The sequence below is a fragment of the Takifugu rubripes genome, chromosome 13, assembly GCF_901000725.2.
Source record: "Takifugu rubripes chromosome 13, fTakRub1.2, whole genome shotgun sequence".
NCBI classification, from domain to species: domain Eukaryota; kingdom Metazoa; phylum Chordata; class Actinopteri; order Tetraodontiformes; family Tetraodontidae; genus Takifugu; species Takifugu rubripes.
The window spans coordinates 19,019,094-19,035,445 of NC_042297.1; the positions used below are offsets into that span (position 1 = coordinate 19,019,094).

The window sequence follows — 16,352 nt, forward strand, 5'->3', positions numbered from 1 at the left end:
CTGGCACTTTGGCTCCCTTCAGTATCATTTAAACGTGGCCAATCTGAGACTTGTTGCTTCCTATCCGTATTTAGTGTATCTATCTGCTTACTGCTACTCCCTAGAGATTATTGAAAAAGACACAATCTGACGAAGAAATGTGTTTATAAGGAATGCATTATTTTGCGTTAGTGCATGGACCATCCATGTCTAATTTCAATGCTTTAATAGAACAGCGAAATGACATGGACATCGGAAAACAGTTCTCTAAAAACCAATACAGTCCTGTCTGAACGCTCCCCTACTCAGATAAGCTGTATCCAACACATCTTTATTATCTACCTTTAGATGAACCAAACAATGAGACAGAAACCACGACGTGATATTTAAATAGCATTTTCATCAAGTCATTTTTGTGCGTATTCCAGCCTTCCATATTTCACCAGCATATTTACAACTTTGGAGCACATTTTTCACACTGCAATTATAGTAGATGCCAACAATGGAAAAATGATGAAGGTCAACTTCGGAAGAGCTTCCACTATTTTTCTGGAATGTTTGTGAATATTCGCAGTCCATGCATCCCTTGAATCTCTTCTTTAAGTGCCTGTAAAGGACAAAACACAATAATCTATTGATTGGGGGGAAAATTGCACTTTTATATAGTTGACAGATAACATTAACAAAAAAGAAACAACGTTTCAGCACAACAGAGGTACAATATAACAGGAAGATATTGTTCTCGTTTATAGTTTATGCAGTAATTTACCTGATTGACTAACTGGTGTTGCTGAATAGTCCGTTTCCCCTTGAACTCCATGGACTCTATGTGGACCTCATACATGGCTCCACAACCACCTGAACAACAGCCTCACATAAATACTACTGTAACTTCCACATTTTATGATTTAATGTCCGCCTTTTACGACAGTTGTTTATGCTAATTACTGTATGTTTTTATATATTGCGACCATTCTTGGACAGTTACACATACATTCATCAGTAGTCGTTTGTCGATCCCAAATATCGCGATAATCTCCGTTACTTAACATATTCTGAAGTAGACATTTTTACCTGATATATCTACAACTTTAAGGGACGCGGCTAATGGAAACTTCTCTTTCAGTATCTTTGTGATACGGACTTCTCCGTCCGTCTGTGTGGACATACATTTTTGCGTGTGGGCAGAAACAGTAACCTGGGGAGGCAGAGATTAGCAACACGTTTAGCAAACAGGTTTTAGCATCTCAAGCTGACCCTTCGAACCGCAACTTAGAAGGTGTATTTACTTGATTACTGCGAAGGGCCCGCAGAGCAGTGACGGCAGTGCTGGTTGCACACCTCCTAAAAGCAAACATTGTGCGAATATGGCGACTGTTTATTGTCAGAATCCGCATTAAATGCGCGTCTGTTCTGGAAAAGTCATGTCCTCCGATTGTTGCGTCTCATAGTTATGACGTCAAATCCGGCCTTTTTAGGGGGGCTTATAATCAGGCTGTTTTTTGCTTTGTCATGATTGCGATTACACAATAACAATGTAGCCAAAACTAAACTACAACTAAAATATTACCTTACATTTAATTCAATTTAAAGGTTAATCAAGCCAAGAATTGTGCAAAATAATCCATAATAATACTAATTTTAGAAAACACGATGATTGAGTATTTCCGTAGGCATCTTTTCCTATATGGTGACACTAATTCTAACGATACAAAAAGTGAAATTCATTCTGCTTTTTGTTGTAGGATTCATTCTCACATATTTAAATACTTATTTAGGTAGCTTCTGCAAATGGAAAAAAGGTTCACATTTTAAATTAATATTATAATTAATAAGCCTGAAAACAACGGGTCCATGACCAATAAAAGCTTCAGGCTCCAGTTTGACATGGTATAGTAGATATATGAGAAGCTTATCTCTCTCTGCAGCTTGCAGACCCCAACATTATTGGAAACAATACATCAATTAGCCATTGTTGACAGTAAGCCCTCCTGCCTTTTTACTACAGGTGGAGCTTTGTGTCTGCAAAGAATTATGGCTGTCCTCATAGTGGAAGCAATCTTAAAGAGAAGACCAGTGTCAGGGCTACTGACGTCAAGGCCCTTTAAAGACACCAAGCTCCCAGCAAGGCTGACCAGTCTAGAGGAGCAGAGATGGAAAGCTTTACTCTCTCCATACTGACATGTTTGATGATTTGCTTCCTCACTGGCGCCTGTCATGCTGACGATGATGCACATGCCTTCTCGTGTCCAGAGCACCAGGAGGGTTTTGATGCTTCTTGCTATGAGTTTGTGTCCAAACAGCAATCCTTCCTCAATGCCCAGGGATGGTGCGAGCGAGGAGGAGGACACCTTGCTTTCATTCTCAACGATGAAATACAACAATTCCTTCTAAAACACCTGGAGCCGGGTCTGGACTGGTGGCTCGGACTGGCACCGGCAGCTCCAAACCTCACGCTTGACACCACTGCCACTGACGGTAAGATTAATCTTAAATTAATTAGAAATAAGGACGATCTTCTCAAATGCTATCTCAGACAACGTGCATGCCCACTGTGTACAACTGCCATGTGTTTGTTTACTGAGCAGCACCTTTACTCTAGATAAGTCCCCCAAACAACGGGTGTCAGGAAAGCCATTTCTCAGTCCTTTCAGAGACCTTTTTCATGGGTTTGTCGTCAAGTCATCAGATTTACAAGCGTCTTTCTTTCCCTTTCACAAAGAATGGGGATTTGTCAATCACCATGCTCTCAGTTTGTTGTTGTATTAAATCTGAATGACATCTTAACCCTCATTGAAGATGAGCATATGCCTGTATTATCATCGATGATATTGTCACAACAGTCCTCTTTCAAATGAAGATCCCATTTATTTTTTGTTTTCCCCGCAGGTTCCCTTGCTTGGCTGGATGGCTCAGATATCAGTTACAGCAACTGGGTGAACCCTCCAGACACAGAAGCAGCCTGTGGACATATATTAAAACATTCAGGTTTTCAGTGGGAAGCCACAGCGAACTGCAGCCAGGAACTCAACTTCATCTGCCAGTTTGGTATAAATGTCTCAATTATATTGTTAAACATATAATATGTTGCTTCCTGTAAGTGATTGTGGATTTTTCCACTTAGAATCGGAGCGATCCTTGGCGTGTAACGACCACAACGCAACACTGCAGTGTGGTTCTGGCCAAGTCATCGAGATAGATGACAGCTTCTATGGTCGAAAGACAATTCACTACTGTCGCTCTGAACTCACAACCTCACCTGCATCCTCCCAGGAGGAGTGCAGCTGGATAGATGTGACGGAGTCCATTACGGGTAACATTAGTCATTTTTGGTTTGTTTTTAATTACTGTTGGACTTATAAACCGTCTAAAGTAACAAAGAATAATCACACTAATGCAAGGTTTGGATCAGCTGTACATTACTACAGGAAAATTAAAAAGAAGAAATCCTCTTTAATGGTTTACATGTAAGGAAAATAATGAAATCTAATATGAGGAAAACTGAACAGTTTGAATCATTTTATAATTCCAGCCCGTTGCCATGGACAACAGTCTTGCCAGGCTTCAGTCAACTTGAGCTCTCTTGGTCAGCCCTGTCCTATGTTGGGAAGCTATCTGTCAATAGAATACCACTGCAAAAATGGTCAGTTTCTGAAAAATTACTTTTCATTTGGTATTTTATGCATTAAATTACATTAAATAAAAACATATATACAGTATATATATATAATCTGACATAATATTACTGTATATATGGATGATGTGAATACATGTTTGTGTGTTTGATTGATTGATTCAACTGTCTGTCAATAAGGTGTTTTTTTTTAATCAGGCCTCCAACTTTTATTGACAAAGTTGGCAGCCGTCTTTGACAATGTCACCATCACGGTCAGGTGGCTTCTTCAGCCTTTTGAGGGAAACCTTACGTGCACACTGAATGCTGGGGACGGCCATACCATCGATCCATACAGTCCAGTAAAGTGAGGAGGACTCAGTCTCCAACGAGAACATTCGCACTGATGCATGGGTTCACGCTCACTGACTGCATATATTGATGCATTCTGTCCGTAGGATGGAGAGCACTATGATGCACAAATTCAGTCATCCCGGTGTTTTTACAGTCAGTGTGGAGTGCACCACAAGTGACTGGCGTGTAACAGCAGAGAAAACTATAACCGTCCAGGAACCTGTCAGACAGTTCGGTGTCATTAGGTGCTATAGCAGAAACATGTCAACAGATGGCAATAAATGCAACGTGTTCCATGACGGACCTGTGCACGTCCAGGTTCAGGTTGAACAAGGTGAGTCTGTCAAATATCGGGGATAAACCTTCCAGCAAAAGCGACTGAAAAACTGCTTAATGATGTCATTCTTCCCCTCCTAATCAAACAGGAACAAATATTTCTTATGGAATTCTCCTTGATGACCAGTTGCTTGCAAACTCATCTGTGGACAGAGGGACCACACCCTACAACATCACGCTGAGCGTAAATGTGATGGAGAAGCTTGGACTCGGCTGCCACAATCTAACCTTAACTGCCTCTAATAGGATCACAGGTCACTCGGTGTCCTCAGGTCTGGAGCTGTGTGTGCAGGAGCCGGTCAAGGGCCTGCAAGCCTCCATCGTAACAGATGGAGATGATTGTCCGGATTCGACGGATCTCGTTATTAGCGTTTCACTGGAGAAAGGAGCCCCCGTGGAGCTGCTGTTCAGTTTGACAGGAGCCACGGACGCTTTGTCTGAACCCAGGGACATGTTTAACAGCAGCTCAAAAATATATACATTCTCCAGTCCGCTTGAAGGTAAGCCAGTCACTAAAGGTCTAGGGTGGAAGATGTGGCAGCTTCTATAGGTGACATATTAGACTGACGTAGTAAATGCCTGTTCTACAACCTCTCACTTGTCAAAACAACCAGATACTCCACATTTGCTGCCAGGGAATAAGATGGGTTTTTCCATGGGGTCACCACACACCAGGTTTTTAAAGTACTACATCTATCAGCAAATTAGTACTGGCAATGAAAATTTTGTTTGACACTGTAAAAAGTGACAGATCGCAAGTTTGTCATTCAAGTCATAGCGGAACAATCATGGAGGGGGGCCCTGTTAGTGTTTACTTTATATGAATATTTAGAACTAGCTTCCATATGCATTATAATGTTTTCAAAACATTGATTATAAAAGGTGACAGTCATTAATAGGACTGATTACTTGTGCTTAAATTCAAATCTATTTTTTGATAAAGGGTTGTCGAAGGTGAATGTACGAGCCATGAATGCCTTGTCTGCCTTTGACGTGGACGTGGACTTGAGCAAGATACTGCACGCTTGCCAGAATTATTCAGACCATTCACTTGATGAATCTGGAAACAGTACAGTATGCAAAAGTAGAAGTATTTCACCCAATTAGGAACAGGTACCGGTGTTTGAGTGTTGTAGCATGGTTTTCTGTAAATGTACAGATCGGAAATATGAGCATCAACAACGTGAAAATCATCGCTGCTCCAGATACTTTGATGGACAACAGTCAAAGTGTGAGTCTAAATGTAACTGGACCTGACTTATCACCTGAAAACGGACTCACTTTTGAGTGGAAATGTCGTAAGTACAGCAATTCAAATTTCAAATATGACTATTAACAGCAACTAAAACTGGTGTTTTTAAGCAACCACTGTAAACGGTGTATTAAAATCTGAGTTCTTTATGGACAGGAGGAAACTGCAAATGCGGACACAAAACGAAGGGTGACACTCACACTATTGAGAAAGACTGTCTCCCAGATCCCTTTGATATGATCAAGTACGTTGTGGCTGTTAGGAGAGCAACCTGGTTTAGAAAGCCGCTTAAACTTGGCTCGTCTTCAAAGTGCATCAGTGTGGTTCCAAAAAGATTTACAGACGTCACCATCAGGTATGAAGCAGGCTTTTCTGAAATAACTGTCCTCTGCTGGCGCTGACAGATTTATTCTTTTGCCATGCAGTTGTGAGGACTGTGCTTCGATCAGCGTGAACGACCATGTGAAGCTAAGGCTGAACTGTGTTTCAACGTGTCCAGATGTAGTTTGGTCTATTGAAGATCTCAAACTGGTAATTATGCATTTAAAAGAACTGGGGGTTGTTGCGCAACACCCCAAAGGACTGATAAAAATCATCTGCCCCTAGGATGGATTACAAAAATGCTACTTAAAAGCAGGAAGAAAGCCACTTGTTGACAAGCAGGAAGGCAACACTGAATATGTCGTCCGCAGTCAACAGCTGAAACTTTCAAAAGAGACGTTCCGCAACATCTCTGTGGTTGTTTATGGTCTGTTTTCAATTCACAATCAATGTTATAAATTGTCTTTTTCTTTTAAAGCTGATCAAAACAGTATTTCATGAACGTTTCTGTATGTTTTTCACTTTCAACAGGAAAAACAGAGCCAGGTTTTGCCAGCTACACTTTACCGATACCTGATGCCGAGCCAACAAAACCATCGGCAACCGGCGCGCCAGCAGATCCCAGCCCGCCGTCATGTAGCATCTCTCCGTCCTCAGGAACAGTCCTCGACGCGTTTGACATCACCTGCAGCGCGAGCGCTTTCTGCTCCACTGGCTGCTCGTACTGTTTCAAAACAGACACAGGTGAGAACTCTTTTTTTTATTATCACTGAAAAATAGAGAGGATTTAAAAAAGAAGTCACAGTTATTTAAGGAGATGCCAGTCAGAGAGATTGATATTGCTTTTTTTTAAAAAAGGAAACATAGATGTTGGAGATTTTATACAGTCACTATTATCAATGATGTGAGACAGTAGTATTGAAGCTCCTGGTCCCGGGTGAGGAGTTCACTGACGTTAATGTGTGTATGTGTAAGTGCTCGGTGTACGGTCAGCATTACGGAAGAATTCAACATAAATTCCATTTCATATCTGTTTTCTTCTTTAAGGTAATCATCTGCGCTGCAGTAGTGCAGCTGAGGTGAGATCTGTGTACCTGCCTCTCGGAGATATGAACAACAACTACAGCCTGACTGTCGTGGTGACTGTGAAAAATGAACGCGGGACAACCACCTCAACTGTCCCCACTCAGGTCCGTCATCTCCTTTATCCCACCTGAACTAACAAATATGAAACCTACATGAACGGTTGTATCTGTTGGTGCTGATGAAGGTGTGGAAAAGCAGCAGCTCCGTGGAGGCTCTCCAGACTACACTGGAAGACACAGTGAGTCAGTTAGAGCAGCAGGGTCTGCTCACCGGTGAGGCTCTCGGACAGATCTTCACCTCGGTTTCTGATATGCTAAACACTGAGGCGAACCAGGATCAGCTGGACGCAAGGATGGAGGTAACGCAGTGATGTTTGTGAGACCTCCTCGTGGCTCAGGTGCCTTGAAATGACGACGGCCCCTTACCTTTCAGCTCAGAGAACAAATGCTGACCAAAATTAGCACAGTTCTGCTGGACTCACCCAGCAACACAACCAACCAAGTGGAAGTAACAGCCAGAGCTGTTGCAGGACTCACTCAGCGCCCGGATGAGCTCAGTCTAGCTGCACAGGTACTGCAGAAAGAGAACGTTCCTGTGACAGGAGCCACGGTCATTCTGTCTGAACCCAGGAGACATTTTTATCAGTAGTAGCTCAAAAATGTATATATTCTCCAGTCCGCTTGTAGGTATGAGCCAGTGTGTGTGTAAGATTTGGCAGCTTCTACAAGTGAGATAAAAGACTGATGCAAAAAATACCTGTTCTACAACCTCTCCTGCAGCTGTTGCCTGGGAATAAAGTGGGATTTTCCCATCATGGCTTACTCCCACGCTAATTTTTTTTTAACATAATAGGTCAATCAGTAATTGAGCAGTGAAATGGAAAATTTGTTTTCAACAAATTACAGATGGTAGTTGATGAGAATTACACATTACTTTCTGTGAGGACTGTAACAGCAGCTTCGACCTGTGGGTTTACTTACAGGAGGAAGCTGGTTCCCTGTTGGTAGACCTCAGCTCTGCTCTCAACACTCTCACCATTAATCAGGATGATGGTGGAGAAGTTGTCCATGCAGCTACACCGATAGTTGAGGCAGCCAGTAATATTTTGAATGTCTCCTCAAGCGTAAGTTCCAGTGGTAAATCCCGTCGATGCAATATCCTCCCTCAAGTGTGTAACAATATCTAATGCTTCTTATCAGAAAAAAGTCTCTGATTTTCTCCTCACCGGGATAGACAATGTCCAAAGTGCCCTGTTGATTAATAAGGAACTGAACGGAGAACCGGCCATCATTGATTCTGGTCAGATCAGTGTTTACGTAAACAGGTGTGTATCGCTGACGCTGAAGCAACCGCTTCACTCGGCGTGCTGAACCTGATAAAATATGATTGATCGTTCCTCTTTCAGGCTATCACCTGAAAACATGCAGATGCAGACTATAAATGTCCAGAAAAACACCTCCTCAAAGTTCTCTTTCCCTCCACTGCCGACTCATATTGTCTCTCCAGAAGAGCCAGTGGATGTCAGAGTAAGTGTGTGTGTGTCCGAACAATACAGTCGGTTCCACAATTTAGTTGTGGTTTTAATTAAAGTTTGTTTTATTGAGTTATTCAGCTGAATTAATTATTTTGCATTTGAAATGATCACATATACTGTGTGCAACAGAATATTAACTTTGTTGCTCTTCCTTTGAGATGATGAGTTTTGAGACAAATCCTTATTCTTGGAAAGAGGGAAACATCACAGGGACTGTCGGATCCGTCTCTCTCACCCGAATGAATGGCACAACCATCCCAGTCCGCAACTTACCCGAGGAGATTGAGGTCGGATTTACTTTTAGAGAGGTTCAAGACTACATTTGGCACTCGCATACCAAACCATGTGATTACTCATGTGTTAGATTCTGCTGCCAAGGCTCGATATTGGGAGGGAGAACAATACTGTCCTGGACCTTGCCAATTTCAGCACAGTAATAATTGAGGTTCCCTCACCGGATGTAACACTGGTGCTGAAATTGGAGCCATCTGATGAAATTTCCTTTATGCTGTTCCTGGGATATAAAGATTATCCATCTGATGAGAATTATGTGGCAAAGACCCGTATTCCTCTCAAGAATTCCACTGCAGGTAAGAGTGAATCTATAAACCGGAGTGTCATTGTAGCCAACATGTGTCATAAATCTACTGTGTAATTACTGAGCACTACAAATGGAACTCTATAACCTCTTCCTCTTTAACAAAGAGGAAAAATACACTTGGGTCCTGAGTCCCAATGACAGAACAGAGGATGTCGGACTGCACTACCTTGTTGTGAAGCCCATTGTGGAGCCAGGCACCAAATCCGTCAATGCCACCGTCACCGTCATTTCTATCGCGGCGCAGTGTAAATACTGGAACGAAACCCAGTCTTCGTGGAGTGAAGATGGCTGCAGGGTGGGTTGCAAAATCCAAACTCCTTAGTGGAGTCCATGCAAATTAGATGTGAAATTTCAATGAATGCGTGTATTTTTTTTAACAGGTTGGACCTCTTACCACACCTTTAGTCACCCAGTGCCTCTGTAACCACCTAACTGTCTTTGGCAGCTCTTTCTTTGTCATGCCTAACTTAGTAGATGTTTCACGCACAGCAGAACTTTTTGCCACGTTCACCAACAATCCAGTTGTGGTGTGTTTTGTGGGGGCCATCTTTGCCATTTACCTCCTCGTGGTTGTGTGGGCACGAAGGAAAGACATCCAGGATTCAGCTAAGGTAAATGACACTGAAGACTTTAGTGAAGCCAGTACAGGTTACAAACTCTTTAAACGGGAAATGTAAACAGTGACGTATGCATTTTATTCTTCAAACTAGTCGGAGCTATTAAATACGATCAGCAAATGGTATGTTTTAATCACAAAATAGTCCCCTGATGCAACTCGATGAAATATAAAAAACAGTAGATACCAGTAGCATACCAGATTTTCAAGTAATTACCCTCTTCTTTGACTGATGTCCTGCCTGGTTTTCACATTTATCTCAATTATTATTAATTATGTTTTTGTATTTATGGATCAGAAAGTGATTAATTAAATGACATGCACCTCTAGGTGAAGATAACACTTCTGGAGGATAACGACCCTTTGGCTGAGTATCGTTATTTGCTGGTTTTTAACACAGGCCATCGACGTGGTGCAGCCACTTCCTCTCAGGTCACTAACACCCTTTAAACCTTATATTGTCTTGGCATTGTGCACTGATTCATGCTATTTATATTTGTGTTTGTCTGGACATATACATAATTGCACTAGGTCACAATAACTCTTCTGGGCTCAGAAGGAGAAAGTGAGCCGCACCACCTCACAGACCCTGAAAAGCCAGTGTTTGAGAGAGGTGGGGTGGACATGTTTGTGTTGACCACACACTTTTCCCTCGGAGAGCTGCAGAGCATCAGGCTATGGCATGACAACTCCGGAGAACACCCTGCATGGTAGCAGGAGCACGATTTACTGACTTGTGTCACATGCTGTGAGCAGAGTATTAACATAATAATGCTAAACGCAGGTATGTCAACAAAGTAATAGTGCAGGATCTGGAAAGTGATCGGAAATGGCACTTCCTCTGCAACTCCTGGCTGGCTGTAGATGTTGGAGAGTGCAGTATTGACAAAGTCTTCCCTGTTGCCACAGAGACAGATTTGAAAAGGTTCAGGTAATACAAACACTCAAAGCAAACCACCTCAGGGAGGGGGGCACTTTCCCCTCTTCTTTTAACTGCTTGAAATGTTTTCTCATGTTATTTTGCTTGTTTCATCTCTGTCGAGCTTTTGCTGCTTGTTGTATGAAAAGCGCTATGCAAGAAAATGTTGATGGATCGATTGGTTGATATTTAATATATTGAATATCTTTTAGTAACTTATTCTTCATGAAGACAGCCAAGGATTTCCAAGATGGCCACATATGGTTTTCAGTCATCAACCGCCCTCCTTGCAGCACCTTTACTCGGGTGCAGCGCGTGTCTTGCTGTTTTTCCCTGCTGCTCTGCACCATGTTGACCAGCATCATGTTCTGGGGCATCCCCACTGACCCCTCTGAGCAAACCATGGACCTTGGTAGGAAACCAAAGCGGGAAAATGAATGGAGAAAACAGTCTAGCAGAAACTACTGTAGCACTTTGTGTATTCAATCAGTACCGGTACTTGCCTTTTGAAAGAGGTCAAAAAGACCGAGGCATTGTCCGTCTCTTGTAAAGCCCAACCACTGTACCATTGATTCAGTTGGTGTTTGAAGGACGCACACTTTCCTGAATTCTGCCAACCCTCAATTCTCCTTGCAGGTCATATTGAGTTCACCTGGCAGCAGGTCATGATCGGAGTTCAAAGCTCCATCATCATGTTCCCCATCAATCTGCTCATTGTGAGTATCTTCAGAAACACTCGTCCCCGGGAAAAGGCTACCAAAGCAGACGCATCCAATCAGGGAAAGAAAGGTCGAGTTTCCCCGTCAAAGCCCTCCCCAAAGAAAGAGTCAAAAGACATCACACCGGACACCGTGATGAAAGTTAGTGTTTAAAATCAGTGATTTAGAGGTTATCATTCACTCATTTTCTTTAGTGAGTGTGGTGTTTCTTTACCAGGACATTAAGAGAATTGCACAGTCACTGTTAAAGGCAATGAAGAGCCCAGTGCCTGACATGGAGCTCCGACCTGGTCAGCAGGTGGACATCAACACTCTGCTGTCTCTGCTGGAGGACATTATCAGACTGCAAAAGTGGGCAGCTGGAGATTTCTACACAGATGAGATCAAGAAGGATCACTCCAAGACCCTCAGTTTGCACTCAGTCAATCTACAAGGTAGTCAGGATGAAGTTTTAGATATTTGATTGTCTGGTTTCTTACAAGCTCCACAGCAGTTTGACTGACCGGATCATCTCATTGTATTAACTGCTTTTGATAAATTAGGCGTTATTAATAGCCTGATGTTGATTTAACTATTCCTGCATTTCCTTTGGCCAGATAATAGCCTCTATGGTAGTCCCGAGAAGACCTCGGAAGAAAATCCAAAGAGGAGCGGCAACAGTCGATACCTTTACAGGCAGCTACATCGTGTCGAGAAGGAACTGGGTTTGCTGGGGCCTTCTGGTTTTCCATACCCGGACAGGTACAACAGAGCCGTGCAGCAAGTCCAGGGAATTAAAGGTCTGTTGGAATATGATCTGGCATCATCCAGCCTGGAAACAGCAAAGCTCAACAGCAGTGTCAGTCTAGAAGAGAGCGGAGACTCATCCAAGAAATGCTGTCAAAGAGGGCTGCCCTGGTGGTTTGTGTTTGTTGGCTGGACATTGGTCATCGCCACCAGCGGCGTGTCCGGGTATTTCACCATGATGTACGGACTGACCTACGGAAAAGACCGTTCTATCAGCTGGCTCATCTCCATGCTGGTTTCCTTCTTTGAGAGTCTGTTTATAACTCAACCTCTGAAGGTGAATCTTACAGTTCACGGTTACCACAGAAATAGACTTATTTAGTCCTAATTAAACTGTACATGTATGCAGAGAGGAAAGATTCAGACAAAAATCTAGACTTTTTTATACATATATTTCAAGAGCTTTTATCACAATCTTAATTGTATCTGTTTGCTATTACATGACTTTTATGCCTTTACTTCAAAATAACAGGATGCACCATGACAATTCAAAAATTCACGACAAAATTTGTTTTAAAACTATGCGATTATAGCTTTACAATATTTTTAAAGGATATACAGTATCTTTAAAATTGTAAACATGATATAAAGAAAATTAATCAGATGATTTATCTATTCCATACAAAGAATTGAATACAATTCTGGTTGAATTGGAATCTTTATTCCAAAAATAGATGGAAGTCTACTATTCAATATCGAAGCCTCACTGAGCAGAACAAATTTGTGTTGAGACAACGAAGCAAACAGGTGTATATCATCAAAACTGTTACTCTCCAGTAACCAGAACTATTATTCCTCAGGTTCTTGGTTTTGCTGCATTCTTTGCACTCGTTCTGAAGAAAGTTGACCAGGAGGAATTTGGAGAACCACAGATAAATGAGAGCCTGCGATACGCAGGTACGTTAATATCAAGATTTCTTTTCTGCTCAATAAACAGAAACCAACAAAAACGATCTAATTTTCTCTCTCAGATCCTGACATGATGTGCGCAGTGAGAAGAGACAGCACGTGCAGCTTTTATCAGCCGCCGCCCCCCACTGACATCGAGAGGATGAGAAACAACATGATTAAAGAGCAGAAAGTGTTCGCTCTCATACGGGAAATCCTCGGTAAGGAAACCACTTTGCTATTTCACAACAAAGTATACAGCACTCATGGCGTGTGCCTCTAATAATCTGCCTGTGGTTCAGCATACGCAGGCTTTATGTGGATGTTGCTTCTGGTGGCATATGGTCAGAGGGACCCCAACGCTTTCTTTTTGACCCAGCACATTCGACAGAGCTTCAGCAAAGACATCTCGGACAGCATGAGCATTCAGGATGTGTTCAACTGGGCCAACGCAACCCTGCTGAGCAACCTGTTTGGGGAATACCCAGGTCAGATTGTTGCAAAGTTCCAAAAAACATCCCCTCAAAAATCATACAGTTCACTTTGGCTTTAGAAAACTGATGAGATATTTCAAAACCCATTCTGTTGATAGTTGCCTATGAAATATGCTTTAAAACTGCATTTCAGGATTCATCACGGATGGAAATTCAAAGTTGGTGGGTAACGCGCGCCTTCGACAGGTGAGGGTGAACAAAGACTCCTGTCACACGGCTTCTTCAATGCAGCAGCCTGGGAGGGACTGTCATGCTCAGTACTCCTGGGATCTGGAGAACATGGGCTCTTACAGCCCGGGCTGGAGCTCAGTTGTGGTTGACAACACCTCTCAGAACCTTGACAGCCCATGGGTGTACCAGTCTCAGGGTAGACTGAGGGCCTACCCAATCTGGGGCAACATGATGCTCTACAGAGGAGGGGGGTTTGTGGTGGATCTGGGGCCAGATTCACAAAACTCCAGCAGGTAGGTGTTCTAATACATCAACATAAAAGTAAGGGCGTGATGTAGGAAAGATAATGACTACAATGATTTGATTAATTAGATCAGTTATCCCCCCCAGTAGCCCACTATGTAGTTTTAAGCTTTTACTTTAATCAGGATATGAAGATCAGGCATCAGAAGAGTATATTTCTGCTCATCTCCCCATTAGGAGACCACTAGATACTCTACCATGTCATTTCCAAATGAGTGGGTTGATCATATTCTATGGCCACGACCTGAATGATCTGCAGTGATGCAGGATCATGCACCCCCCCAAAAAAAAATCACTCATGAAATATGTGACTACAAAGCACTTTCTAAATACAGACAGGGATATTTACAATTTTCCCACGCCGCTAACGATATTCCTCGGCAGAGTTCTTCAGTACCTCTATGACAACACGTGGATTGATGTGTACACCCAAGCCGTCTTTGTGGAATTCACTGTGTACAATGCCAACGTCAACCTTTTCTGCATTGTGACACTCATGTTTGAGACCACAGCCACCGGTACGTAGCCCTTGTTCAACTGCTAAGAAGAAGCTTTCACATTGTTAAAACTCCCATTGTGACTCTGACCACCAGGAGCTTTCCAGTTCCGCACTGAGCTGCAGAATGTGCGTCTGTACCAGTCGACCGGTGGCCTTCACATCTTTGTCATGGCCTCTGAAGCCATCTACTTCCTCTTCATCTTCTATTACATGGTGGTCCAGGTATAAAGTTAGAAGATCCTAGTTAAGTCATAATAATCACAGGTAAAAATGAATGACACTGGCCACTCCTGCCAGGGGAAGCTGATGAGGCAGCAAAGATGGGCTTATTTCAGAAGTAAGTGGAACCTGCTAGAGCTGGCCATCATCATTCTCAGCTGGAGTGCACTTTCTGTCTTCATCAAGAGAACTTTACTGGGAAAGCGGGACATTGAATACTACCAGAGCAACAAAGATCAGTAAGGGAAACACTAAATTTGTTTTTTTTTCTTTGTTTTTTATTCATATACTAATATGAGTAGCATTCAGAATTAGCATACTGATAAGAAAAGTGCAGTGATGACACTTGTGGGTAGCATGGATATTGTATTATAATAGCAAAACCTTTATATGCAATGTTTGTTTGTTTTTTAAAAAAACAACAAAAAAAAACTACTGCACTGCCCAGTTTCCAGTATTAAAACAAGTCAGTGTTCTCTCATGCAATCTTTAGATATGCCAGTTTCCATGAGACAGCCAAGGCAGATGCAGTGCTGGGGTATCTGATAGCCTTCCTGGTGTTGTTGGCTACAATCAAGTTTTGGCACCTGCTGAGACTGAATCCAAAGCTGCACATGATCACAGCCACACTGCAGCGAGCCTGGGCTGACATTTCAGGCTTCCTAGTGGTCATGGCCATCATGTTTCTGGCCTACTCCATAGCTGTGAGCAGTTTCCCACAACTAACACCCACAGGTTGCAGTATATGTCCTTCTGGGGTGCCTGCTAACAAAGAGATCATCTGTATGCTTTTCAGTCTAATCTGATGTATGGCTGGAAGCTGTACTCCTATCGGACTCTGTTGGACGCCGCACAGACCATGATCAGCCTGCAGCTTGGCATTTTCAACTACGAAGAGGTCAGTTTTCAGATTATTATGATTGTACCAGAAACAAGAATAACAGTTGTTGCCTGTTTTCCCCATTTTTTCTTTGTTATCTGTCAGGTTCTTGACTACAATCCGGTACTTGGTGCATTCCTCATTGGCTCCTGCATCGTGTTTATGACCTTTGTGGTGCTCAACCTCTTCATCTCTGTTGTGCTAGTGGCATTCAGTCAAGAGCAAATATATCACAAGGTAACTCACCCATGGTGACACTTTATATATAAAAACATACTCTTGAGTCTTTGTCCTCTTTCTAATTCTCCTTTTTCTGTACAGCCGTCAGAGGATGAGGAAATTGTGGACCTGATGCTGATGAAACTTGGCAGTCTGTTTGGTCTCAAATGTAAGAAACAAGGTGGAGAAGACCAAACAAGGAATGCCACCTCTTCTAATAATGAGCCTTCAACTCTTTCTCCTGGAAACAGTTTTTCTCCCTGAATACTTTGATGCAGTTAGTTTGCTGTTAGTCAGTGATGTTAACCAACCTGAAGCTTTGTGACTAAATACTGAATCATCAGAGTTTTTCTTCTACATTTTTACTGAATAGAAAATAAGATCTTAAAACTGTCTTTAGCTTTAAAACACACATATTTATTCACTTATGGTCTCTTTTGCTAAGGTTAAATCCGAGCGTGTGTTGCTGTTGTACTTAGTAATATATTGTTCGCAACATTTTCTTCCATGTATGTATAATACACTGTGGCAAAGTTAGTCATAAAGGCATCTTGGCTACTTTC

General features: G+C 42.4%; 2 protein-coding genes across 2 annotated transcripts; one reads left to right on the forward strand and one right to left on the reverse strand.

Moving 5' to 3' along the window:
- Positions 1-69: 69 nt before the first annotated feature.
- Positions 70-1,451, reverse strand: bola3 (bolA family member 3). Its single transcript, XM_003969969.3, has 4 exons — positions 1,269-1,451; positions 1,054-1,177; positions 749-837; positions 70-586 (listed from the first exon to the last, which is right to left on the reverse strand). The coding sequence occupies exons 1-4, from the start codon at positions 1,374-1,376 to the stop codon at positions 521-523; spliced, it is 387 nt and encodes a 128-aa protein (XP_003970018.2). The 5' UTR covers positions 1,377-1,451; the 3' UTR covers positions 70-520.
- A 269-nt stretch (positions 1,452-1,720) lies between these two features.
- On the forward strand, positions 1,721-16,162 carry LOC101068621 (polycystic kidney disease protein 1-like 2). The gene is made up of 41 exons (XM_029846806.1): positions 1,721-2,457; positions 2,869-3,027; positions 3,104-3,292; positions 3,512-3,622; positions 3,812-3,959; positions 4,051-4,280; positions 4,372-4,782; positions 5,226-5,356; positions 5,442-5,580; positions 5,691-5,889; positions 5,960-6,065; positions 6,141-6,282; positions 6,387-6,599; positions 6,903-7,045; positions 7,126-7,299; positions 7,374-7,511; positions 7,924-8,064; positions 8,141-8,265; positions 8,347-8,467; positions 8,634-8,762; positions 8,840-9,065; positions 9,181-9,371; positions 9,457-9,687; positions 10,023-10,124; positions 10,224-10,402; positions 10,477-10,623; positions 10,824-11,023; positions 11,248-11,471; positions 11,548-11,764; positions 11,927-12,393; positions 12,917-13,013; positions 13,088-13,225; positions 13,307-13,492; positions 13,632-13,962; positions 14,357-14,490; positions 14,566-14,693; positions 14,769-14,929; positions 15,184-15,394; positions 15,487-15,588; positions 15,676-15,807; positions 15,892-16,162. The coding sequence occupies exons 1-41, from the start codon at positions 2,133-2,135 to the stop codon at positions 16,051-16,053; spliced, it is 7,440 nt and encodes a 2,479-aa protein (XP_029702666.1). The 5' UTR covers positions 1,721-2,132; the 3' UTR covers positions 16,054-16,162.
- Positions 16,163-16,352: the final 190 nt, after the last annotated feature.

Excerpts from the sequence above, each read along its gene's own strand:
- bola3 (XM_003969969.3), bottom strand. The coding sequence starts at position 1,376 with ATGCGGATTCTGACAATAAACAGTCGCCATATTCGCACAATGTTTGCT. Across the intron at positions 1,178-1,268 it reads GGGCCCTTCGCAGTAATCAA|GTTACTGTTTCTGCCCACAC; the intron begins GTAAATACACCT and ends CTGCCTCCCCAG. Across the intron at positions 587-748 it reads AACACCAGTTAGTCAATCAG|GCACTTAAAGAAGAGATTCA; the intron begins GTAAATTACTGC and ends TGTCCTTTACAG.
- LOC101068621 (XM_029846806.1), top strand. The coding sequence starts at position 2,133 with ATGGAAAGCTTTACTCTCTCCATACTGACATGTTTGATGATTTGCTTC. Across the intron at positions 4,783-5,225 it reads ATTCTCCAGTCCGCTTGAAG|GGTTGTCGAAGGTGAATGTA; the intron begins GTAAGCCAGTCA and ends TTTTTGATAAAG. Across the intron at positions 11,024-11,247 it reads TGAGCAAACCATGGACCTTG|GTCATATTGAGTTCACCTGG; the intron begins GTAGGAAACCAA and ends TTCTCCTTGCAG.